At 50.1% G+C, this 27,508-nt stretch overlaps 1 protein-coding gene across 9 annotated transcripts in view; it reads left to right on the top strand.

Annotated features, from left to right (window-relative positions):
- LOC135911706 (uncharacterized) overlaps positions 1-27,508 on the top strand; it is a 288,230-nt gene that overhangs the window by 12,722 nt on the left and 248,000 nt on the right. For 6 of the 9 annotated variants that reach the window (XM_070538434.1, XM_070538436.1, XM_070538435.1 and 3 more), the window contains exon 2: positions 11,312-11,362. In XM_070538434.1, coding sequence (XP_070394535.1) covers positions 11,312-11,362 — 51 coding nt within the window. Of the gene's footprint in view, positions 1-1,513; positions 1,959-11,122; positions 11,236-11,311; positions 11,363-27,508 lie in introns of those variants that run through there. The other 3 variants (XR_011514481.1, XR_011514486.1, XR_011514482.1) reach the window with 2 other exon arrangements.

Genomic DNA, 27,508 nt, shown 5'->3' on the forward strand with positions numbered 1-27,508 from the left:
AACGGGCTACTCCAATTTACACAATTTTCTCAACAATGCCGCTTCTGCGCAGAGCCCGGGTCCTTCAGGCACTTAGTAGCGGGTTGCACAGTGGCACAATTACATCCTCCGAACCCTTACCCCACTAACGAGCTTTGGGAGAGAGCCTTAGCCAGCGCCGACCTTGATGATCAGCAATGGCTGATTGCGAGGGCCCAGGACGCAGCCCGTGCTCAAGGCATTCTGGAATGAGGACGCCTCTCCAAAGCTGTATTCGCCCAAGAAAAATGTTTACTCTCTCTCTACCCCATATTCCCTCAAACTTAGGCTTACCCACCCCTATATCACCTTAATTTAGATTGGGCCACCCCCATGTCAGCCTCAAATTCAGCTTGGCTCACTACCGTTTCACCCCAAATTTAGGTTGGGCTACTCCAACATCACTACCAAATTCAGCTTGGCCCATCCCTGTAGCACGCCCAAATTTAGCTGATGCCCCTCCCCATTTCAAGTTGGCCACCCCAACCCTTTTTTTTGAAGACCTATGTATTTATATGGGAAATTTGTCAAGTTTTTGGGCCTATCAGACACGATTTTGCACGATTTTGCTACCAAATTGCTGGGGTACTCGCCAAATAAAGCTGCGTATTACAAAGAAATGCACCGAACGAGGGACACCTTATGTTGATCCTAACTGCTGACGGCTAGCCAAGCTAGCTTCTCTGCAGAGCGACCGGGGCAGACACAGCACGGGACATTTATTCAAATGGTATTTTACGGCCACACCTACGGATTCATACCACTTGGCTGAATGAAACACGTTAACAGTAGCAATTAATCCACACGCTGTACATCTTCTCCTATTGGTGCATTTCTTATTTGGATGAATCTTTAGAAATAATTGACGTTCGGGCCACGACTCAGCCTAGCAGACCCTTTGTTCCACACGAATGTTGCATAGGAATGGCACTGGCCACCGGGTAGCACTGTGGCCCAGGTGGACCTGATTCGGTTGGAGTGTGTGCCATTATGGACAGTCGAAAGTCGAAGAAAGCGCACCTTGCAGAAGAGCGTAATAAGAATAGCCATTTTGTTCTCCCAGGTTCCACGCTACAAAGCACAAAAGTTTTTTTTTTGCATAACACAAAGCCATGTGCAAGCTTCTAGTTATGACGTCCAATGAATAGAAACTTCATAAAAGTGATGACTTAACAAATGAACACGACACTGCTACCTATTAGGAAGGAGACAGAAAACATATTTCAAGAGCACCACTGGAAAACCAGAACCGAAAGCAAATCTTGAGTTTTGTGTTTCTGCCATCTGGTGAGAGTGTCACATATAAGAGGGAAGATAAAATAACATGGTAGTCAAAGAAAGGTTTCAAGAAGACGACGAGGATGGCGTTAAGAGTGACGTGGAATAACCGAAGACGAAAGAAGATAAAGAGGAAGTTCTCAGTGAGGTGACAAGAGATGATTGGTGGAGAAATATCCGGTGAGATGGAAAGCAATGATTGGTGGAGAAGAGAAGAAGACGAAGAGAAGGATTACGTGGACTAACAAGAAGGCTATAAAAGGGCGAGGAAGGGCGAGACGCAGGGGGGAAGAAGAAAACAGCGGAGACTCGGCGGGTGAGGGACGGTTCGACCGGAAGAGAGCGACGCCGGCTAGTGCTCCGGTGAGCTCGCGTTCTACGGCTTTGCACCGCAGACTTCCTGCCGTTCCTGAGCCCGTTCCGGGGAGTCCACGAAGGACGCCACCACCTGCTACGGCCGAGGGTGTCTCTACCGCTGTTGCCACCCTTCCGGGTGGTGCCCCAACGCCAACATCATCGGCCACACCTCCACGGGCGCTTGGACCGGGAGCGTGTACGACGCAACCAACGACGCCTCCAGCGACGCCAGCCCTCGAACGTCGAACGCCACTCCGACGCCGGCTACGGGACCCACACCACGCCACATCCGCACCGAACCAGACGTGAGCACGAACGCCAACCACTCTCAATAGAACGCTAGTGGCAGTGTTACCAGTTCGTGTGTACTGATTGTTTTTGTATCTTGTGTGTTAGTTTTCTTAGGTTTGTGTGCTGCTGTTCGTGTCGCGTGGGTTGTATTAAATGTGCATCTGCGTGGGTACACCTGTCGCCTAGTCCATTCTTTCGGCCAGAGTGTTCTCCGGAGGAGTTCCGTGACAGAGAGACTACAAAACTAGGTCTTATGTGGCTTAAAAGAAAGTGCTAAGCGGGAAGCGAACCGCGGCCAGCGTGACGCGGGAAGGTAGGTGCGCGTGATTTTACCACTCGGCCACTTCCAACGTTTCGCCTAAGGATACGCACATCTTTTTATAGATACCACGCGAGTTTTCTCGACAGTGTTACAAAGATCGCTTTTGGAAACACACTTGCGCCATGTGTGGAGAGGCGAGATAGGCATCAATCGAAAGCTGTCTGCGGATTATATACGCTGCACTGAGTATTTCGATAGACTCCGTAGTTTTATCACAGGCATCGTTCTTGCCTCGAAAAATGAGTCCAAATTTTCGTCGTTTCCATAGGCTTCCATTGCTGAATCTTTAACCACTGTGGGAACAAAATTCTTACGTGCCATAGCGTGGTCACTGCATTTGGCTCGTGTGGATTTGATTCCAGAACACGTCTGTCACCTGCCTTTACCAATAATGGACCTGCAGCATTCGTTATTGGCGAAAAACCCGCTCGTTCCATTGAAAACGCGCTAGCTTTGTGTCGGGCCTGCTTGAGGCGCTAGTTGGAACGTGTCCAGAAAAGCTGGATATGATTACACTAATAGTATTTCTGATGGTTCGTTATTTTTATACCACTGTTATCTGCTTATATGTATCTGTTTATGGTTTTACATGGACATCGAGGTGGGGCTCCACGTGCGCATTAAGAAAAACCCTGCGTTTTATTTTATCTCCTGGCCTCTGTCAAGCTGTTGACCGCAGCTTTTAGCCCTGGAGAAAATAAATAAGAAATTTGAATATACAAATTTTGCCTTGAAGTGTGGCTTCACAGCGGCGCCACCGTGAAGCCGCGCCTGAAGGCAAGGTTCTTCGAAATTTTGAACTTTCCTTGTATCCTGGGGAACCCCACCCCCTCCGCACTCCTGCGTGTTCAAGTTGTCATATTTCCTCCTTCGTGGGCGCCAATCATCCTCCCCTTTGTGGGTCACCATTTTGCTGTCAGTGTTTGGCCCATCGCCAACGCTGCGCCGGCAAACTTAGTCACGTTACCCGTTCCACGGTGCTATCTCGCTCTGCGTGAAACCCTTCACGATACGGCGGTATGACAAATCAGCCTTGCAATTTTCGGTTCGGTCGCGTTTCCTCCATCGCCATTGCCCTGGCCAAGGCTGCCAAGTCCGCACTCTCATCCGCTGTCGTGTGAACGCTAGATGAGAAGCGATCCGATTCACGTCGCATGTCACGTGACTGATTCGTCTGCGGTTAAGTCCGATGTGGGTATCCAGTTTTGTCAGCACCGCCGAGGAATGGAGGAATACAGCCGCTCGCCAGAGATATGACTTGGATGAGCAACGCTTTCTGCGAATGTAGACTGTTTTTGCGAAGAACTGAGCGTTGCTGTGGGTGGTTCTTTCATGTGCGCTGATCTCTTTTCCTTTTTGCTGCCGTGCAGTTGCAATTGGGGGCGAAGGTTATATGCGGTGGAGGCTTGTACACCCAAAAATATGGTAGTTCGACGTTTCATTCTCGAATTGTGATGAGAAAAAAAACCAATCGACAGCTTAGGAAACAAGAGTGCGTAGTAGCTGCAGCAAACCAGAGATAGTAAAACGTGATTAACGAGTAGCACACACTTTAATTACGCTTGCCCACTGTTTAAAAAGAAAGACATCAAATTCAGCTGTTACCACTAGGCGACATTAAAGAAGCAACGGTTCTGCTTATTCAAAATACGAATGTTCAGATTTGTGTTTTTAGAATAATTGCGTATAGTACCATAAACGACAACATAATTTGCGTAACCTATGCACTCCATAGAACCCTTAAAAAATGCGTCTGCTAATAACCCGTTCTACGCACGCTCACTAAAGAAGTCAGAATACGGCTGCCCTCAAGACACATGAGCAACCAAGTCATAAAGCTGCATCCTTCCGTTCACACAGGACACGCGCTAATGGAACTAAGAACGCTTCTCGGTGCAAATCTTGCACTCAGTGAAAACCTACGCGGTTAACCTTAGAAACTAAAGAACACATAAAAAAAGAAGGTTAACTAATACACACGCGCGTTACGATAGGCCTCTCACCGATAACCTTGACACTCAGGTTACTCACACACAAAAAAAGAAAGCCTATCTACTTATTAATGAACACCTCGCGATACTACATGTTTAATAAAAAAAAGCGTCTTTCAAATCTCGAGCTTCTCAAACTAAACATAAACAGAGCTCATACTTTACATATTGAAAGAAACTTAAATCGCGTAAATTATCCTTGTGCTCAAAAATAAAACAAAATAACACGCTTTACTTCTACGGAAGCTCTCTTGGCCTCCCGTTCCAAATGTTTACGTCTGACTCATACTTGGAGCCGTGCCCGAGGTGGTCGTGGTTTGAAAGCTATTCTGGCTACCAAAGAACAACAAAAGGGCTGACTCACTATCAGCTCCTCCAAGACGTTACAGTCTCCAGCCAATTTGCGTCCTGGCGCCCTGCTTTCAACACGAACTCGATTGACCGCGTCACTACTCCCCACCTGGTCTCGTCTTGCCACCTTGCGCTTCCTTGTACTACACGCTGCGCTTCGAAAAGAACGACGGAACGACGAGGAATTTAACTGCCCCGTGCCCTTTGTCCGCGTCCTTGCAGAACATGCTTCTCGGTCTCCTTTTGACCTGTGGCTCGAACGTTCTTGATGCGCACACGTCGTCAAGGACGACCGTACCTTTTTCCTCGCGCCCTGCCCTTTTGGGTCTCTCGCCGTCTTTGGCAGCGCTACATTAGTCACCGCATTCCTATCTTTAGGGCGCTTATTTCTGCGGCGTTTTCTCCTTGAATTCCCTTTTATGCCACCTTCTCGTGCCTCGTGCTGGCCGTTACACATCTCATCGGCCCAGATCGGTCTCTTACCCGCACAGTCTGATTGATTGATGATGGCGGACAGCTCAACCGGCTCTTGAACAATGCAGCAGGCTTTACTCGAGTTATGCAACTCGCACTCTTGCGAACTGCCCTCTACTGCATTGCCCAGCTCACGCTTTGCATCGGCACACATCCCGTCGGTATCGATCGCTGTCTCACGCACACAGTCCGAATGATTAATAACTGAATCATCCCTATCTAGGCTACCTAGACTGACGGAGAGCTGCACCGATCCCTGAACAATGCAGTTGTGTTCTCTTGAGCTACGCAGCTCGCAATCCTGAGAACTACCCTCAACTGCATCGTCCAGCTGGCACATCACTTCGGCACGCAGATCTGACTGGACATGGGTGCTCGCGTCTGTCAAGTCAGCAGTACTCTCTACTTCGCTAGCAACCTCGCTAACATTACAAGCGGCGCACACGCGTGGTAACTGTGCTAATTTGTTCGCAGCTGGCCTAGCTGTATCTACAGTCATCTGTTGGCACAGCACCTCGTCACTCTCACTGCGGCCTTTAATGGCCTCTGTTGCCACTAAGGCATCGTTAGCAGCTAGCCTTTCCTTTTCACCTATGAATGTGCAGCCAATCTCACAGGCACTACTCTTCTCGTCGGATTTTGGCGAAAATCCGCTAGACACTTCCTCATTCCTGTGCTCTCTACTGCCTACAGAATTTTCAGACAGGCGTTGCCTTTGTTCCTTTAAGTGCTGAAAATATTGTATCTGTTTTTCCAATGCTGCTATCTCTCTCTCGTACTTTTGCTCACGCTTACGTTCTTGATACTCGCGTTCGGGTTCATTCTCACGTTCTTGACGCTTACGCTCACTCTTACGTTCACGACGCTAACGTTCACAACGCTCACGCTCCCGTGGTTCATGTATCACCTCCCAAGCAAGCCCAATGCTTTTATCATCATTGCCACTATGTTTAATCGCCTTTATGATAGCTGGCGTTTTAATCTGTTCGTCCGCCTCAGCTCCCAAGTCGTCGCACACCAAGAACAAGTCTAACATCGTCAACCTTCTAAGGTCCATGGCAGCTGCCCCGACTGGTGGTTAGAACTGTTTTCCTTAATTAATTTGTGCAAACACCCAATGCAACAAATTCCCGATTTCTAGAACTATCAAAACGAACACACAACATTTGAAGTCTGGCGAATCAAAAAGGAAAAAAACCCAGCGCTCACTTACGGTTGCAGCACCCTGCCATCTGGTTGATTGGTCCGCTGTTCCCGCTTCCTCAGGACTCCCTGGGTCGAAGGCTCGCTCTTCTTCGCTCCTCCCAGTTCCTCAGGACTACTTGGACGAAGGCTCTCTCTTCTTCGGTGTTCCAAGTTGCTCGGGACTCCTTTGGACGAAGGCTCCTTTTCGCTGTTCCGGGTTCCTGAGGATTTCTCTCTACGAAGGTTGATCCGTAGCGCTGCTACCAGTTGTTGCATTTGGAGGGGATCCCACCGCTGCCACCAGTTGTAAGAGTTGAGGAGGACTTCGGGATGAAAAACTTGGGAGGTTTATTTAGATCATTTACAGTGAGAGTCGATTAAAAGTCTTAAATTTATTACGGGCCGGCAGCAACTCGGACGCTGCGGCCCGTGGCAAGACGCTCGAAAGAGATAAATCAAGGAATGCTCTAGGAATGCTCTCCGTCCACGTCTTTTTAAGCCCTTCGGTGTCTCGAAGGCACGTCATGTTCGGCCAATGGGAAAGCCCGCTCAGGTGACGCCATTTTCGGCCAAAGGTAGGCGCCCGTGCGATGCTGTCATACCCGGCGGAGAAGGTCGCTGCTTGGTCCCCAATTGTCCGAGGCTTTACTTCTCCCTGCGGTGTTGCCTTCCTAACTTGCAATGTGCCGTCACAATAGGCAGATGCGGGCGACGGCAGACCAAGGCGGGCAGAATTTCACGGTGCCTTACAGCCGTCTTACCTCTGGACCCACGTTACCTGGAGCAGTGCCAGGCTCTCTGTTCACGTTCGGAAAGAGTCAAGCAGTGAATAGCTCCACCTGCGGCACACGAGGAGGGTGACGCCAACTTGTTTGCACGTGCCACGCCTCGGGAATGTGGTATCCGTGCTTCTGCGCTTCTTAATTAGCAGTGGCGCGATTTGATGTGGTCTGGTGTACTCGAACTACGCTCAGGAAAGCGTCCCGTATCTAACACTACCTAATGAGACAACCGCGATCTTCACGGAGGAAATGAGCCGCCTATTCCGCCACGCCGACCCGGAAATGTCCGAGGAAAAGAACGTCCGGCTACTGATGCGTGGTGTAAAGGAGGAACTTTTCGCCGGAATGGTACGAAGCCCACCGAAGACTGTGGACGAGTTTCTTCGGGAAGCCATCAGCATCGAGCAGACACCGGAAATGCGGAACCGGCAATTCAACCGCCGCACGAATTTGACAAGCTACGCCGGAGTTCAGTCACTGGCCACCGAAGACCTGCGCGCGGCTATCCGGGCGGCCATGCGGGAAGAGCTACAGAAGCTGTTCCCGTCATCACAGCCTCGAGTGGCTTCGATTGCCGACGCCGTACGTGAGGAGCTCCAACAAGTCGGAGTGGCCCCTTAATCGCCGCAGCCTCAGCCGCAAGCCATGACATACGCCGCTGTAGCCCGCCGTCACGTTCCCCCTCCGCGCCCACGGCAGGGCCCAGTGACGACAGTTCCGTCGACCACCGCTGCCGCCGCCAGCACGCCCACCCGTCACCCAGCGCAGCTACCCGAGGAAGACAGACGTTTGGCGCACTCCTGACCACCGCCCGCTCTGCTACCACTGCGGAGAAGCGGGTCACATCTACCGTCGATGCCCATACCGGGAGATGGGACTCCGAGGGTTCGCCGTTAACGCGCCGCGACCACAGATTGGCGAACGACCTCGCGATATCGTCGACTACCTCGCCACTACTCAGTGGAGTCCTCGACAACCATCCCGTTCGCCGTCACCAGGCCGGTACTTGTCGCGTCAGCACCGACCATACACCCGCCCAGCCCGGGGCCGCTCTGCGAGCCCATATCCGGAAAACTAAAAGCACCAACCGATGGAGGTGCGGTTGCTGTTCGTCGAACTGACGAAGATCCTCCGCCGCTGCCGACGAAGACGACGAAGAGACCATGTCGACGACATAATAACGACACGCCGCCGTCCCGACGAAGTCAGGAAGCCAAGACTACACCTACGAAAGACGACTTGACGACGCGACGTTTCAACTTCAGTTCAACACGACGCAGCCGTGATCCGACGCCAAGAGCTAACTGCAACGCCAGACAAAGAACCACCGACCTCGACGTGCTTCTCGACAGCCACGCACTTACCGCCATAGTGGACACAGGGGCTGATTACTCCGTAATGAGTGGACACATCACCGCCCAGCTGAAGAAAGTTAAGACCGCATTGGAAGGCCCTCAAATTCGAACCGCTGGAGGACACCTCATTACGCCGACTGGAGTCTGCACGGCAAGAATTACCGTTCGTGACCGGACTTACCCTGCCACCTTCGTTATCCTCCAACAGTGTTCACGAGACGTCATTCTCGGCATGGACTTCCTGAACCAACACGGCGCAATCATCGACCTGAAGTCGAAGTCAATAAAGCTGTCGGAAGATCAAGCGATACCGCCGGAGAGCGCTCGTAGTCACCACACCTTGAGTGTGCTGTAAGATCAAGTGAGCATCCCGCCTCCCTCCAGCATTGTTATTTCGGTCGGCACCGAAACACCCGCTGACGTAGAAGGCATCATCGAAGGCGACCAACGTCTACTGCTAGACCATGAAATTTGCGTCGCAAGAGAGATCGCTCGACTGCATGGAGGGAAAACTGAAGTGTTGCTGACAAACTTCAGCCAGGAGTTCAAGCACAACAACAAGGGCACGACAATCGCGTACATCGAGGAAATTCTGGAAACTTCTGGAATTCTGGAATTAATCTGCAGAAAACTAAAGTAATGTTTAACAGTCTCGGAAAAGAGCAGCAATTTACAATAGGAAGCGAGGCACTGGAAGTCGTAAGGGAATACATTTACTTAGGGCAGGTAGTGACGGCGGATCCGGATCATGAGACGGAAATAATCAGAAGAATAAGAATGCGCTGGGGTACGTTTGGCAGGCATTCTTAGATCATGAACAGCAGGTTTCCATTATCCCCCAAGAGAAAAGTTTGTAACAGCTGTGTCTTACCAGTACTCACGTACGGGGCAGAAACCTGGAGGCTTACGAAAAGGGTTCTACTTATATTGAGGACGACGCGACGAGCTATGGAAAGAAGAATGATATGTGTAACGTTAAGGGATAAGAAAAGAGCAGATTGGGTGAGGGAACAAACGCGAGTTAATGACATCTTAGTGGAAATCAAGAAAAAGAAATGGGCATGGGCAGGACATGTAACGAGGAGGGAAGATAACCGATGGTCATTAAGGGTTACGGAGTGGATCCCAAGGGAAGGGAAGTGTAGCAGGGGGCGGCAGAAAGTTAGGTGGACAGATGAGATTAAGAAGTTTGCAGGGACGGCATGGCCACAATTAGTACATGACCAGGGTTATTGGAGAAGTATGGGAGAGGCCTTTGCCCTGCAGTGGGCATAACCAGGCTGCTGCTGATTATGATCACGATGCTTACAACACGGCGGTGCAAGAAACAACACAGATCACGCCGTTCAAGTTGGTTTATGGTAGGAAACCGACGACGGCGCTCGACGCCATGCTGCCGCCCGTCACTGACGAAGGGAATCCTGACGTCGCTACCTACCTCCAGCGCACCGAAGAAGCCCGACAGCTGGCCCGCCCGCGGATCAAGAACCAGCAGAGGACCGACAGCCGACACTACAACCTCCTACGACGCTTCGTCGAGTACCAGCCCGGCGACCGTGTTTGGGTTTGGACCCCGATACGCCGACGAGGACTCAGTGAGAAACTACTGCGACGCTATTTCGGACCCTACAAGGTCATCCGACGTATTGGCGCACTGGACTATGAGGTCGTGCCAGACGGCATTTCGCCTTCACAACGGCGCCGCGAACGATCTGAAGTGGTCCATGTGGTGCGCCTTAAACCCTTTTACCGATGCTGACGAACTTCCTTATTTTGTTGTTTTCTTTGCTACGAGTGCTTTTCTTTATTACTTTTGTTTGCTTGCAGCATAGGGTTGATGCTTTTTAAGAGGGGGGTAATGATGACACGTGCGCTTATCTTTATGGGGCGAGCACGTTTCGCCGCCTAGCAAATGTTATTGCACAGCACGGGACAGGCCTGTATGTATCCGAAGTTTCTGGAAAGTTATCGATGCTTCTATCCGCTGTCTGTTGTCGCCGAACCTTATGTTATCTGATTTCATCACCTGACGCGAATGGTGTAGAACTTTGTGGAAGGCACGCGGGTCCCAACGATTAGTCTGGAACATTCGACGGTTGATGTATATAAGCCGACGCGCTTGACCCGTTGATCAGATTTTCGACGATCGCTGACCGTGTTCGCCGCTATCGTTGTGCTATAAGTGTAGCCTGTTTTTGTGGGCAGAGGTTCGCCCAATAAAAGTTATGGCATCTTCGACTGGTCGCTTCCATCCCCCGAAGCAGAGTCGGGCAGATGCGGCGTTCCCCGTGCTCAGAGGTAGAGGACGAGTGCGCAAGCCGAACGTGCGACTCGCTCTCGCAGGAGGCAATGGCCGATGCTAAACCACGTGACTACAATTTCTTTCTCTATGTGACTACTACCAACGTCCGATGTTTCGCTTATCGAAAGCTCCTGGCGCTGCCGCGAAAACCGGCGGACGCGCCGGCGGGACGAGCGTTCGCCGCAGTGGCCTAGGTTGCCTAGGTTACGGTGGACTGTCGCCAACAGCAGCGACGCGGCTCTGCGATGACGTTTCAATTTCGATGACTGATCCGACGACAGGGCTCGGAGCGTCTCAGAGCGTTCGAAGATGGAGGAGAGCAATCGAGAAGAACCAGCCGAACGCAGGGCGCGCACCCTCTTTCAACCAGCCGAAGACAACGCCGCTCGCGAGAGCGCACCAGAGCGCTCAGAAACGACCAGTCGAAGATGGCATTAGTTTTGTCTTTCACAGTACTGCTACTGTGTTCTTCAACGTCACCAGCACGTGACAATACTTACGTTTCCGAGTTTTGGTACAGCAAGTTGGAGTGAGCATCATAAGTATTAAGATTCTTCAAAATCCTGACTGAATACAAGCTGAAATGCTGGCTTTCATATTCGCAGGAGGGGTCCGGGTCCGACGCCCAGCAAGCCGGTCCATCGACTACTCAGCAGGTTAGACATTCAAATTTGTTGTTGGTTGCTGGCGCATGGATTTTACAGTATTTTAGACGCTATTGTGTGCTGTGCTAGAAGCCATGACGGAACGCTACGAAAATCGCAGAAGCAGATTTTTGTGCTTTTCTAGGAGAGTAACTGCGCACTTGCATCGCCGCTTTGGTTTGGCTCTCTGCTTCCAGCTAGGTGCCTCTTGAGGCTAGTTTCGTTGTCAAATTCCTTTTAGTGTCGAGTACTAGCTCAAACATGAGCTCTTTAATGCCTCGCCAATGATTCATACGTTATGTACACCAGAGACTTGGCTTGCACAAATCAAGTTGCTTTGAGAGCTATTTCTATCGACGCTAGCTGCGTTTCTTTTTTTTATTTCACTGTCTATAGACACTTGCCCTGCGTGAAAGGGCTGCGATAATGTCAATGTTTCCCCGGTACACGCGAGAGGCAATGCGTCTGCCTGTATGTAGCACTGTGTAGCACCTACTTATTCAACAGCTGGGGGTGTTTCCGCTACTCGTGTACGTGCCTGTACCGAAGCGAATGCCGTGTGTCGAGCTTGTGCAGCTTCATATTTAATCGCCTCATACTGCGATGACCGAACGTAAGGCGCGTGACATAGTGCTTGAATAACCGGAGCGCCATGAAGAAAAGTGGGCGATCAAAGCGAAGAATCACAACTATTCTCGTCGTCGTGGCGCTGGAATCTCTGTATGGAGTCAAACTCGTTCTACGCTTTTATGACAACCTGGCGCCGCTGGCTCGAGCGCGAACATCCAATAGAAGCTGTACCCTTATTTGTAAACGAAGCGTATGCCAGGATGATAGTTACGCATAGAAATGGTTTCCATTAATGAGCACCTTACAATTCGTTGGCCTTGTCCGATGCAACACGAGTGTAAAACGCTTTCGTTCTCTCTTGCGATTGTGCCATTTATTGCTGCCGCTGGGTGCTTAAAGCAGCTGTTGGTCAATATGCTTTGGAACTGAGCTCCCAAGTTTGAGTGCCGGAACAGGGCGATATTTCGATATGCCGAACAGGATATTTCTTTAAAGGGCTCCTGAAGCGGCACGGACAAATTTTGTAGAAGCGTAGGGTACAACTTAAGTAGAACATTCGCACCACAATTTATGTGAAGCGTTACGTATTAATGGAGCTACATGCGATCACAAGTTACCCTCCTCCTTAGCCATGCTTTTCCTCCTCAACTCGTTCGCCGAGCGAGCGGCGCTAAGCTCCGCCTTCACTGGTCCTGCGTCACGATGCGACGTCACATCGTCCACTTCCGGTTGTTTTGGAGCCCGCCCCCGCCCGCGCGAAACCTCTCCGTTAGCCGCTTGCCCGTCGACCGCAAGCGAGAGCTATCGAGAGAGAGAGAAACGGCGTATTCAGAATGGTATGGCCGATCGCAGAGCTATCGAAGCAGCGTGCGTTGCGAGCATTCTGTCGCAGCGCCAAACATGTCTGGTATTCCGTTAACCACACACTAGCGGAACGTTTCGACTGAACGGTGGAAACATAAACTCAAGCTGATGAAGGAACTTTAGCGTAGACGTACGTGAGCTGCCTGATCGGTATCCACGGACCAGCCACCCATTGGCGCAGAGCTTAACCAGCCAAAGAAATAGCTAATATTGCTCTAACCAAGTGTAAAACGTTTTAAATATTTACAAAAACAACGTGTTAACGATTACACGCCTGCGAAAAAGTTACACCAGCAGCAAAGAATACATTTTGTTACTGCTACTGTGTGTGGTTGAGCTCTATGCCACCAGGTGGCTGCACCGTGCAGACCATTTATATTTCCGCTTCTGTTCATCCCATGAAACAACACGCAAGGGGACACGGCCAGGCCCTGTCCCCTTTGCGCTTGCGTTACCCTAATACCGGACTCGGGAACCGATATTGCGTTAGTAATCTTCCGGTGTAAAGTGACGGCCACAAACGCGCAAATCCTGGCGCCGATCGGATGGCGGCAGTCCGATGCGCTGCAGCCAGTCCGCTCGTCTGCTGCCTTGCAGAGGGACACGATGTCGCAGCTTGACATATCGCCAGTCTCTACGTTTGCAGTCCACAAAGCAACAAAGTCGAATCATAGCGCTCGCGAAAAGACAGACCGACACTGACGGCGGAGCTCTCGTCAAAGACGGAGCATGTTGTAACACAAGCAGACGACACTTGCTGTGTGCCGGAAGTGCTTAAGTGTACTGAAAAAGTTTTCTTGTGCATTCCCTTTATGTTAGTTTCTTCTTATAAAAACAAATTAACTAACATTTCAACTATTACGAACATAATTTGTTTACCGTAAAGTTGGAAAAATTATCGATCATGAGCCCTGATCAGCCAATCGGAAAGCTCGCCCCACTGATGTCATATGGGTGATTTGCGTCATATGGGTAGGGGAGGCTTAAAATCCTGCCGCGCAGTGTGCTGCAATCGGCAGCGATGTGCATTTTGAAAACCTTATAATAAATTACACGCTTTACGCAGAGCACTTAAATACGTCAATTAATGATCAGAAGGGCCTCCTCTAACGACTCAGAACGTTTGTAGAATATCGTCAAAATCGTTTCAGGGTCCCTTTAATTGGGAGGCTTTTCTTTCGAGGAACCCGTATGGGTTTCCTTTGTAGCAACTGCTACTATTAGGTAGCACGTCTCATTTTCCTTTTATTACTTGCCTCCTCCGTGCAGGTTTCCGTTAAACTATTACTTCAAACTGCATTCTGCCGACACAGCGAACGCCCTACTCGCAGTCAAAGCGTATTCAGAAGTAAAAATCGTTTATATTTGTCATGAAGAGCTTCTCTTCGCAAAATATATCTGCACCTAGAAAAAGCATCTGCTGGCAATGCTACGCCCTCCGTGTAGTACAATAACAACGTATGCTACATAATTAGCGCTATATGGCAGCGGACAACTTACCAGCTCTATGGCTTCGTACCCTTGTTCACGATAGCGCAATTGACAAAAAAAGAAAATCTGAACTACGACCTAGAAGGCTACCCTCGCGCAAATCTACCCGTGCATCCATAACAATACTCCATCCATCAGGACCCTCCGTAATCATACCTCCATAAAAGCAATTAATAACTTAAAACGGACGTGTTTAAGATACTAAAGCAGCGTGCTAAAGATCGCAATATAAGCCAAAGTGTGACTTTAGCTGTTCTTTTTCCAGAACAAATCTCTACCCGTGTTCCGATTTGTACGACGCCCAGAAAACCAGTCACGCCATTGTATCTTGTTGCATATATATAATGTACATTTCTCCCCATCTCGAAACATTATGGCTGCTATTGGTGAACAAAGCTGGCTTCAATACGAACAATGCTAGGTGAGATAAATTGGACTACATGATTGTGATAAAAACAAAGTGATAAAACCTTGTACGATCATGACATCGCCAATATACTAAAGGGATCTCGCAAGCGCCAAGAGGCTTTTCAAGCCTTTCAGCGCCTTCGCTCAAGGGCGGTGCAACTGTTCAGGGTGGGTCAAAGTGCTACTTTTGCGACTTCCTGTAACAAAACCGTAAAAATGCTTAACATTTCACGCGAGCTGCTCTAACTGCTTTGAGACAGTGAGCGAGATAACCATAGGTTCGTGTTCAGGCCAGATTTAGAGCAAAGCTGCATGTACAGTCGCGTTCATAAATTTGGAGACCATGCGAGCCCGTGGCCGTGTGCATGCGCTCGCTGCACCCTTCTAGCATTAGTGCTAGAAGGGTGGGGGAGAGAAAAGTGCGTGATTGTAGCTGGCGCCATGTCACCTGCTCTAGTTTAGTGAGTGATTTGTGACGCGGAGGATAGTGGAGTCGTTGCTCTCTTCAGTGGAGTGAAATTTGGTGGTATGTGACCATTAGGTCACGGGCGCTTCCTGGCTCGACGGCTTGCCCTGCTCGGTTGACGTACGCTCGAGCGGTGTCATGGGCGGCTTCGTTGCCTGGATGGCCCGCGTGCGCGGGGACCCATATGAGTTGAACGGGCCTAGTGGGGGGCTGAGAGGAGTTGAGAATTTCATGGGCGACAGCATGCGTCCGTCCTTTTGCAAAGTTTCTGATCGCGGTTTTTGAGTCACTGAATACGAGTGTGGCATTGGTTAAGGTGATCGCAAGGGCAATTGCAGCTTCTTCGGCTTCTAGCGAGGTGTGCGTTAGAACCGATACAGCTGCTAGAGAAGAAAGATTGTTACCGATTGCACAAATGGCAAAGGCTGGCTGAGTGGTGTATGCCGCGGCATCTACGTAGGCCTCCGTGTGCTGGTTGTAACGTTTGTGTAGTGCCTGGGCTCTTGCTGCGCGTCGAGTTTGGTGGTGGACTGGGTGCATGTTTTTTGAGAGTGGATGCACTGTTAGAAGCTTTTGGGTGGCCCCGGGGGGTTGGGTATGTAGGTCGGAGAGTGTTGATTGGGTTAAGACCTAGGTTATTAATAATGCTGCGGCCTGTAGGGGTGGAGGAGAGACGTTCAAGTTGTGCCGTCCGGTGAGCTTCGGTAAGCTCGGCTAGTGTGTTATGTATGCCCATGAGTAAAAGCCGTTCGTTAGAGGTGTGTCGAGGCAGGTTGAGGGCGGTCTTGTATGCCTGGCGAATCAGGGTGTTGATTTTCTCTTCTTCTGCTCTCGTGAGGAAGAGATATAGGAGAGAGTATACTATGCGGCTGACGACGAATGCTTGAAGTAGGCGACGGAGGTCATGTTCTTTCATGCCCCTGTGTCGGTTGGCAGTTCGTCGTATGAGCCGCATTGTCTGATGGACGGTGTTTGTGAGTTTGGTTATCGTGGCGGTGTTCTTGCCGTTGCTCTGGATTAGGATGCCTAGGATTCGGACCTTTTCCACTTCTGGGATGGGGGTGCCGTCCAACGTGAGTTTTATTGGAGGAGGGGGGCCTAGGTCCGTCCTACATCTAGGTGGTCGAAGAATGAGTAACTCGGATTCGGTAGGAGAGCATGCCAGGCCGACGGTTGCAGCATGCGCTGCCACCAGGTCGGCACCGGACTGCAATGTTTCTTCTATGGATCCGGCATTTCCTGTGGTTGTCCACAGTGTAATGTCGTCGGCATAGAAGGAGTGCGAGAGATTAGGTACTGCGTTTAACGCCTTGGCCATGGGAATGAGTGTTATGTTGAAGAGCAGCGGCGAGAGGACTGACCCTTGCGGGGTGCCTCTGCTGCCGAGTGCGGAGGTTTGGGAGGAGAGAGATCCGAAGCTGATTTCTGCTGTGCGATGTCTTAGAAAAGCTGAAATGTATTTGAAGGTGCGCGGGCCGGTTTCTAGTGCCGAGAGCGCTTCTAGGATGGCGGAGTGGTTGACGTTGTCAAAGGCTTTGGTTAGGTCCAAAGCTAGTATTGCTCGCGTGCGTTTTGCATTAATCCAATCATCGGGTGGGGGAGTAGGTCGTGATCGTCCATATGGTTCTGTAGGCGTTCCAGGGCCACATGTTCGAACAGTTTGCCTAGACAGGATGGGAGGGAGATTGGGCGTAGGTTTTTTAGATCTAGGGGTTTGCCTGGTTTCGGAATAAAGGTTATGCGGGCATGCGTCCACTGGGCTGCTAGCGCTCCATCTTGCCAGTACCTGTTGAAGAGGCCTGTTATAGCCTGTATGGAGCGCTCGTCCAGATTCTTGAGCATCTTGTTGTTGATTTTGTCTGCCCCCGGGGCCGAAGTGGTGCGTAGTTTCTGTATGGCAGCTTTAACTTCCCATTTGGAAATGTCCTCATCTAGTGTAGGATTGGCGCCGCTGGTGTAAGTAGGGAGCGGGGTAGGTGGAGTTGTGGTAAGGTAATGTGCTTTAAGAGCGTCTAACAAGACGTCATCCTGCAGAGGGAGCTTGTGCAGAATGCGGTTGACATTCTTCCTTTGCGCTGCTTTTGTGCCTCCTGGTTCGAGCAAGCAACGAAGAAATGTCTACGTGTCTCTGAGGCCGAGGTTGCCGCTCATACGATCGCACAGCTGGCCCCATTGTTGGTGTGCCAGTTGGCTTGCATGTGCTTCAATCTCCTTTACGGGAGCGGCTATGCGCCGCTGAAGTGGCCGATTGGGTTTGTGAGCGAGCCACCTTTTTTGAAGGCTGGCATGCGCTTCCCAAAGATTTAGTAAGCGGCTATCTGCTGTCTCTGCATTTGGGGCGTTAGGGATTGTGGATGTAGCCCCAGCCACGTCCTTGGTGAGGGTTTGTGTCCAGGTGTCCAGATCTGTAATGGTGACTGGGACGTCTCTTCGGATTTGATGGAACTTGTCCCAGTCCACCCCCTCCAGGCGTCATTTTCTAACCTGGGCCAAGGTTGTGAGGTTGAGATCGGTGCTGAGTATGTAGTGATCACTACCGAACGAGTGCTGCGTGTTGATCCAATGACTGTTGGGGAGGTGTTTTAAGAGGGTTAGGTCCGGGCTGGTGTTTTGTTGAATACTTGTTGCGATCCTTGTGGGTTGATCTATGTCGTTGAGCAGGGATAAGCCTTCGTTCTGGATAAAAGTCCAAAGCGAGGTGCCTTTACGACAGTTTTTACGGTAGCCCCAACTGGTGTGGTTGGCGTTAAAGTCTCCTATTATCAGAATGGGGTGGTCCGCACTGATCGTGAGTGCCTTGCGCATTGCTGCAATGAGAAGTTGACGGAGGGCCTTTTCGCGGGCTACATATGTTTAGTATGAAGAGGCTGCTGCCCTTGCGTGTGCGGGGTAAGAGTTCTACTAGGAGGCCGTCTATGTCATCAAGCTCTAAAGCGTGCTCAATTGCGGTAAAGTTACGGTGAACCAGTGTCGCTTTGGTTTTGGTGGTGAAGTTGCAGGTTGTTACGCTTCGCTCGGAAGCTCCTGCAATTCCACTGCCACACTCGAATGCAGCAACGTTGTACAGCCATGTTGAGGGGGCAACTGACGGGTCTATGAGATTTGGGCCGTGTGGCTGGGTGATGAATGTTCCTTGTATGTGGGGCTGAATTTGAGCCATAGAGGGTGCATGTGCGCCTTGACGTCGCTCGAGGGGCAGTCATCCGGCCTGCAATGTTTGTCATCCATTCTGCAGTATCAGCGCGTAGGGCGTTCATATTTTGTTCGAAATTTTGAATTATCGAGGTTAGCTGAGTGAGCGCAGCTGTGTCTACTGAGTTGGGGGGGTCATATTTAGCTTGCGCCTTGCGCTTAACTGGGGCGTTGCGAGTAGGTGACGCAGCGCGTGAGGAGGAGTTGGAGGCAGGGGAAAGGGTGAGTTGCTTAGGTGTGATATTTTCTACTGGGTTGGGGGGGGGACAGAATTCTTTGTAGGCTGTTCTCTCCTGAGAAGTAGTTGTAATTGTTGGCGGAGCTCTGCAAGTTGTTGGCGGAGCTCTGCAAAACCTCCAACAAGGACAGGCAACTGCAAAAATGAACCCCGCAACACGGCTCTGCGCCGAGATGACGTACATTGGCTCTCACTTTAGACCCGCTAGGCTTCAAAGAAAACATAAGTGCAGAAACAAAAACTCCTGCATTTTGCTCTGCCAATTTTCGAAGCAATTTTGTGCTGACAAATTCAGCAATCATGGAGGGAATCCTGCTAAATGATAGGGGAACTTCTTGGCTTAACAAAATTAGCAATAATAACCCTAAAATTTAGGCGGGACCCTCAAACGCAGAATTCAAATTAGTTTGCTCAAACCATCCGCATTGCTATGCAACTTTCCATTCTTATATCTAACGGAGATGTTGTACTCTTGGAGAGTGAGACTCCATCGGAGCAAGCGGCCATTTTTGTGTGACATTTGACTGAGCCACGTCAGAGGACAGTGGTCGGTCTTGAAGATGAACTTCGCTCCGTACAAGTAACACGAAAACTTCTTGGCGGCCCAAACTAAACAAGCGCATTCCTTCTCTGAAGCGCTGTAGGCTTCCTCTCTTACATTTAGTTTACGGCTGGCATAGAGGATAGGATGCTCCTCGTTATCGTCGCAGACCTGACTAAGTACCACGCCCATACCTCTGTCGCTTGCGTCACATTGAACTATGAATTCCTTTGTGTAGTCTGGCGCGCGAAGCACAGGACGAGAAACCAATAGCGTTTTCAAACTTTGGAAAGCGTTCTCTTTGTCCGTATACTAGTGTACGCTACTTGGTGCTCCCTCTCGGAGGGTGTCCGTTAATGGACTTGCCATTTGCGAGCAATTCGGAATGTACCGTTGATAGTACCCCACAAGTCCCGAAAATGAACGAAGGTCTGTTTTCGTGCGCGGCTGAGAAAATTCTCCAATCGTAGCTATTTTCAGCTCGGCCGGCCATCTCATGCCCTGGCCGACAACATGGCCCAGATAAGTCACCTGCGAACAACCAAACCTACACTTTTCCGCTTTCATCGTTAAGCCGGCTTCCCTCAACCGTGAGAACACCTGTTTGAGGTGCGATACGTGTTGTCCCCAGCGTAGCAAAAAATTGCTACGTCATCAAGATATGGCAAGGCGAACTCCTGCAATCTTTTAGGACAATATCCACTTAGAGAAGCTAAACGGCGCGTTCTTCAGCCCGAAGCTGAGTGCGAGAGGGCGAAAAGTGCCTACAGGTGAGATGAATGCAGCATAGCGGCTGCCACTTTCTGAGAGGGGAACTTGCCAGTACACCCGCACGAGATCTATAGTTGAAATGTATTTAGCAGCGCTAACTCTTTCAATTTGTTCCTCAATGTTTGGTATCGGGTACAGCTGATCCCTAGTGATGGCATTTAACTTCCTGTAGGCAACACACGGACGAGGGTCCTTGTTAGGGGTTTCTACCAGTATTAGCGGTGACGTGTAGTCACTCTCAGCGGGCTCAATAACTCCCAACTCTAGCATGCGCTGTATCTCTGCTTCCATAATCTCTCTCTGTGTTGGAGACACCCTGTAAGGCTTTGATCTTACTGATTCGGTCGATGCCAGCTCTATTTCATGCGTTATTAGTTCGGTCCTACCCGGCCGATCGCTGAATCTGTCGAGGTATTCCCCTAACACCTCTTTTAGCTCATCTAGCTGCTCGGGTCTTAGAGCGTGCGAGCTTACCGAATGTTTTGCTACTTCTTCTAGGCCGATTTCCGAGTTGGAGGTCGCCCTATACTCCTTAAACTTGATACTAGCGCCATCCTGCTCTTTGATGGTATAGTTTGTTAACGACTCCGCTCCGCTCTATTGGCCTCGAACTCCACCACTGGAAAAACTGGCGCCACCGTCGGCGTGACGTGCTATTAGGGATCACGTGGACATAGTGGCCGCGTCGGCTGCTTCGGGAGCGCCGAAGCGAGCTGAAAACGAGAGTTTAAATTCTCTCGTATGCTGCGGTCCTCATTTAGTGGCGAGATTCTCTCGCTTCGAGTGTCTCCTTTACAACGCTTGAAAGCACTACAATAGGTAGTGGCTGCCTTTGAAGGCGCGCAACATGGTAGGCTACTGCTCGGTGCCGCAGTGCCGGACGTACGCAACGGAGCCCGGTGTCAGCCTCGTTCATATGTAGCCGCAGGACAAGAAGCTGCGTGAAGCTTGGCTCGCGAAACATAAAACCGGCAAACAGTCATCGGCTACAACTTGGGTATGCAGCAAGCAGTGACGCGAGGAAGATTTCTGCTACGGCGCCGGGTCTGCGATGTTTGGAAAACGCGCACTGAGACGCTCGCCCGAGTCCGCTGCCCGACTAATGTCATGACGGTTTGGTCTATGAACTTGTCGATGCTACATATACTGGCAAGTTCACTGGAGTGGAAAGGGAGCGGTAAGGAGCGCATTAAAAAAAAGCATGGCATATGGCATGGTCATGTTTGTGTAATAAATTAATCTACTGGATTACAAAAAAGAAGCAGCGGGAAATCGCACGCTGAGAACACCGATAAACATGTACTGTACGACGCAACTCCAGAAATAATATTGCAAGAATTTAGAAGAAAAAAAGTAGGTGTCAAGGTCTCTACAATGAAATTATTTTTCAACAGCTATGATAGCGCCCACGCAACAATGGTTGCTTGTATACTGTCAAATGCTTATATTCTGCGGTATAGAGCTCATGGCACGGTGCGAAATCGCGCACGCGGCGAAAGCGAAACAGTGCGCGGACAAGCATGCAGACGCGCAGTCGGTTGCTGCGAATTTGTGCAATCGCTGCATTGAGGCTTCATTCTATTACGCGCCATTTAGTTATACAAACACTACAAGCACATATTTTACATAGTTTGCTCTCAGAGTTTACCTACCTTTCACGCAAGAAGCCGGTTCGGGAGACTCCATCGCGGCGACCGCGCGCAGTGGCGTTCACTGTACGTATTCGGTAAAGAGTTAGCGTCTGTAAACGATTCTGTACTTTCAGTTTGCCTAAGGTTATTATTTAGACAGTAAAAAACTTCTCTCGTTTCGAAAGTACTTACATAAATGTGCGGGAGAGCTCGCGCGTAGTGTTTTCAGTGAGCGCTGACAGCAAAACCTATGAGGAGCGCGCCGCGTGATCCCTCACACTACGCCAGCGAGGCGCTTCCGATAAATGGCGACTCCGTAACTCCTTGCCGCCAATATACGGTTTCTTCAAATTGCAGTGATATATCCTCAGCTGCTTCCTGCAAGCGGGCATTTTCAGAGCATAGTTAGTATCTGAAAGTGTGTGCAACACTTTAACGGGCTCGTCAGAGTGAACTACAAGCTTGTTCTTTCTTGAAGGTTTGAGGATCATTACCTGGTCTCCGGCGTTAAACGTACGAAGCCTCGCATTCTTGTAGTAATAGAATTTGGCATTATGTTGCGCTACTCCCATGTTCTTTTCGGCTAGTTCTTGGGTTGCGCTTAGCCATTCCAGCAGATTTAGCACGTATCCAACCATGGTTGGACTCTCTCCTCTTTCCTCCCACATCTCTGTTAACATTCTTAGTGGAGAACGGAGTGTCCTCCCATACACTAGTTCTGCTGGCGAGAACCCTGTCGCTTCATGTGGAACCGCTGGAAAGCAAACAAAGTTGCCGGCAGACAGTTCTCCCAGTCCACCTTGTGCTTGTAACATAGCGGACGGAAAACTCGCTTAAGCACCGAATGCCACCTCTCTACACTGTTTGACTGAGGGTGATAAACAGAACTGTTTATTAACTTTACCCCGCACTTTTGCAAGAATGTTGAAGTCAGTGCGCTCGTGAATACTGACCCTTGATCCGCCTGAATTTCGGCTGGAAACCCAACTTGTGCAAACACTGTCAAAAGCGCGTCTACTACTTCGGTGGAGCTGAGCTCTTTCAGAGGGATTGCTTCTGCAAACTTTGTAGCCGTACAGAGCAGGGTAAACAAGTACCTGTAACCTGATTTTGTTTTTGGTAGAGGCCCTACCGTGTCTATTAAAAGTCGTCTGAAAGGCTCTGTTATTAAGGGCACTACCTTTAGTGGAGCATTCCATGTCTCTCCTGGTTTACCCGAGCGCTGGCTGGCGTCGCATGATCTTACAAAGTTTTCTACGTATTTGAAACAGCCAGGCCAGTAGTATTCCATAAGCAATCTTTCCTTTGATTTGTTTATACCTAGGTGGCCGGACCACCCATTTCCATGACAGAGACTCGAAAGGTCCTCCCTGTACCTAGTAGGTACGACTAACTGATCTAAACTCCTACCCTTTCGATCTCTGTAGTGCCGATACAACAATCCTCCTCTCTCATGTATCGTCACGTTGCGCCTAGCAATTCCTTCTTTAGCTGTGTGATGTAATTTAGCTAAGCTCTCATCATTCTTTTGCTCGGCTGCCAGTGACTCTCTATCCACACATAAGAGCTGATCAAAGCCCTTCGAGGCCGGTGATAATAATGACCCTGTCTCGCTTGTGATTGCGTCAGCTTGCTGTATGATGTAATTTAGCTAAGCTCTCACCATTCTTTTGCTCGGCTGCCAGTGGCTCTCTATTTACACATAAGAGGTGATCAGAGCCCTTTGAGGCCGGTGATAATAACGACCTTGCCTCGCTTGTGATTCCTTCAGCTTGCTCTTCCTGCAGGCTTGAAGTTTGACACTCTGGAGCTACGCTTTCAGTGAACTGGTCAGCTGGCAGGCTCTCCTCAACTGATTTGTTGTCCCTCGGGCATAGCTCGGATTCGGGTATTGAAATTATACCTTTTTCTGCTTCGGCTGGAGCGGCTGGTGCATTTTCAGCCGAAAGCGACGCGATTTTACGAGCTTGGCCTCGCGTCATTGCCTGTACTACGCCCTCTCCCCGTTTAGGCGCTTTCTCACGCAGTAACTGATTCGAGCGATTTGAAAAAATGCAAGGGTACTGTAGTGACGAAAATTTGGAAACTGCAGCCTCGGTCCACTGAATGGTTCACTGATTTTGACATTGGCCATGGGCAGACACAAGCTGTGTTCTACGACCTGTTTTATCCATGCTACTTCTCCGGTGAAGTCATCTACCGTAACGTAAGACGGATGGACAATGTCCATCGTGGCGCCACTGTCTCTTAGCACTCGGCATGGTTTGCCATTAACTTGCAGGTCGTGAAGATATGGACTTAAAAGTTCCATATTCTCGTCCTTTTCCTTCACGTAAGAGAAAACTACGCTAGGCTTCCCGCAGTTTACAGCTATATGTCCCAGTATGTGGCATTTATAACAGCGAATTGGTCTAAAAGATTCGAATTTTCTTTTCTTTTTGTGCGGTTTCTCCGTTAAGTTTCTCCTCGCTCTTTTCTGCGGGCTTTTTCTCCACGTCTACAGGCTCCGACCGTCTAGTCTGCGAACCCTTTTTGAACGGAAAGGGCTTCCGCGGTCCATTTCGACCGTCCCAATTTCCGTCCTCGGCGTTCAACTTTGTACGTGTCGCGTACCCTTCGGCTAATTCAACCGCCCCTTCCATAGTGTTTACATTCCCTCTTTCTTGCACCCACATCTTCACAGATGGTGGCATGCTTTTGTAAAACTGCTCTAGACACACGCATTGAATGGTCCTGGCGCTTCTCAGCCACTCGACTAGGTTGGCCTTTAAGCCGTATGCAAACTCCGGATAGCCCTCGCTATCTCTCTTGCCTGTGCTTCTAAACCTTTCCCGAAAAGCTTCGGCTGAAAGGCGATATTTTTTCAGAAGATTAGCCTTAACTATTGCTTAATCATATGCATCTTCCACACTGAGTCTCGCGATTACTTCCGCCGCCTCACATGGCAACATAGACAGCAACTGCTGTGGCCGTGTACTCGGGCCGAAGAATCGTCCATGCGGTACGATTCTGCCTCACTTGATCGTCCCAGTGCCCCTTGACTTCCTTGAGACAACTCCAAACGTTTGCTTTCAAGTTCAAGTTGCATTTTTCTTAACTCGCATTCCTCTCTCTCTCTCTGTCCCGTTCTTCTCTTTTTTTCAGAAGTTCCAACCACATTTCAGTTTCTTCCTCACTGGCCTGTTCGGAAATGAGCTTCAGTAATTCCGATTTTAGCATTTCCTTGCGTACATCTAAGCCCAGTTCCTCACCAACAATCAACAATTCGTCTCTCAGCAGTGTCCTTAACTCCATGATTGATGCTTTACTGCCTTGGTCCGGCTCTCTAAATCTAGCTAGGAAAACACAGCCTAGCTGTGAAGCTAGGCTGTGTTTGGCTGCGATGGCTTCACAGCCTAGTGAAGCCATCGGCTCCTCCTTCAGCGAGGATAGGTGGGCTGCGCTCTTGGGCAGCCCCGAACTCAGCGACCAAACCCTGGCCGTCCAGAGTGCCCGTGACCGGGCCCTCAAGCTCGGCTTGGCCGTCCCTACGTGGGACTAGCCGGGTGGCGCGGGGTCTCCCCTGCGTCTTCTCTGGACCAAAATAAAGTTACTTCACTCACTTAGCTAACAATCAACAATCTAGCTTCCCTACAGTTCTAAACAGAACAACTACAAAATGAAGCCTAGAGAGTCAAAGCAAGAACCAAGCACTCACCGCAGACACAGCACCACATCGCAAAGTCCATCCCACCGCTGCCACCAGTTGTCATGATTGGGGGCTCAATCCCGCCGTTCGTAACCCGTTGTCAAGATTGGAGTCCGGCATGAATTAGAAGGTAGCTGGCCCATGCCGTTGTCCAACCATAGAATAAAGAACAACTTTAGAGAAGGGAAACTGTACCTTTGGCAGTGGTTCGAAAATAAGCAGCGGCAGCGCATGGAACTAACTTTCGGGGACGCCAGATGACGTTGCTCAATCCGGAAGCGGAAGTGCAAACTTTTTTTTTTAGCGCAAAATTCAATATGGCCGTTTTTTGCCGGTCGCGTACGCTGGTACGTGCCGTGCTTGCCCTGCAGGCTATGCGGCATGGCTCAATGCCTTCGCTGCCGCTTAGCTGGTGCGTTCTAATTGCCAAGAGCCTCTACTGACGCCCATACAAACAAGCCACAAGTGAGTGAACAGAACGCGCGACTTTATTGGCAGAAGACAAGCAGTGTACATCCTCGTGCAATAGCAGAAATAAAATTTGCATGTCGAGATACGCTGGAATCATTGACGCGAGCTCGTAAACGGCTCACCGTCGTCGTCGCACGTGGTGGTCAGGTTAACGAGCAAGAACCAGCAGCGGAAACATATTGGACAGAGTGTGCCACTTATTTGCAGCGACAGTCGCCGTTAAAAATGCCCAAATTGCATTGCGAAGCAATCGGGAGACGCAGGCATCTGCTGCCGCAGCCTACACAGCGACATGGGCTACCCCAGATTTTAGCCGTTCACTCCTTTCCAACCTGCACGTTTCTTTTCTTTCGGGGGCCGCTAATGTGTGGCTCACACTTGGTGTCTCACATTGTCTCGCTATGGACAAGTCGCTTTCGTGGGCATCGCCTCCATCAGCTACTTTTGCGGGCCTTTCCACCCATGTAGCTATCAACTTCATACGCATCGGACTATGTAAGCACGTATGCTGGTCTCCGTTCATGCCTAATCGCGGCCGAGAAAGGCCAGAGGCACAATATGCCCATTGCTGCAGCAGGAAAGCGCGAACGGGGAGCACGAATCACGGTGCATGAAAATTGGGAGTCTATGTCGCTGTGCAGGCTGCAGGAGCGAATGCTTACTTCGAGAGACTGCTTCCCAGTGCAACCGACCAGGCCGCAATATTCTAAAAACATAACAGTGCGACCATAACCAAGTGACATAACAGCAAAATTAAACAGCAATCAGTCACCGCATGAGGTTCAGACAATACGTTATACATTGGCGACGAACTATATGGCAACAGTGAGCATTCACATACACGGGTCTCTTAGGGTACATTGAGCTGCCTACCTACAGGCGTAGTGCCCGACTTCGTCGCACGTGGTGGTCTACTAACGAGCAACAACCAGCAGCAGAAACAGATTGGACAGAGTGTCCCACCTGTTTGCGGCGACAGTCGCTGTTAAAGATGAGCAATTTGCAGTGCAAAGCAGTCGGGTGACGCAGGCATCTGCTGCCGCAGCCTACACAGTGACATGGACTACCCATCATTTTAGCATTGACACCTTTCCAGCCTGCATGTTTCTTTCTTTTGGAGGCCGCTAATGTGTGGCTCACACTTGGTGTCCCACATTGTCTCAATATGGACAAGTCGCTTTCGTGGGCATCACCTTCATCAGCCACTTTTGCGGGCCTTTCCACCCAACTTCATACAGGTCCGACCATGTAAGCACTTATGCTGGTCTCCGTTCATGCCTAATCGCGGCCGAGAAAGGCCAGAGGCACAATTTGCCCATGGCTGCAGCAGGAAAGGGTGAATGGGGAGCACGAATCACGGTGTGCGTAAATTGGGAGTCTATGTCGCTGTGCAGACTGCAGGATCAAATTCTTACTTCGAGAGGCTGCTTCCCAGTTCAACCGATCAGGCCGCAATATTCGAAAAATATAACACTGCGACCATAATCAAGTGACATAACAGCAAAATTAAACAGCAATCAGTCACCGCATGAGGTTCAGACAATACATCATACATTGGCGACGAACCATATGGCAACAGTGAGCATTCACATACACAGGTCTCTTAGGGTACATTGAGCTGCCTACCTACAGGCGTAGTGCCCGACTTCGTCGCACGTGGTGGTCTACTAACGAGCAACAACCAGCAGCAGAAACAGATTGGACAGAGTGTCCCACCTGTTTGCGGCGACAGTCGCTGTTAAAGATGAGCAACTTGCAGTGCAAAGCAGTCGGGTGACGCAGGCATCTGCTGCCGCAGCCTACACAGCGACATGGACTACCCATCAT

The sequence above is a fragment of the Dermacentor albipictus genome, chromosome 5 (assembly GCF_038994185.2).
Source record: "Dermacentor albipictus isolate Rhodes 1998 colony chromosome 5, USDA_Dalb.pri_finalv2, whole genome shotgun sequence".
Classification (NCBI taxonomy): domain Eukaryota; kingdom Metazoa; phylum Arthropoda; class Arachnida; order Ixodida; family Ixodidae; genus Dermacentor; species Dermacentor albipictus.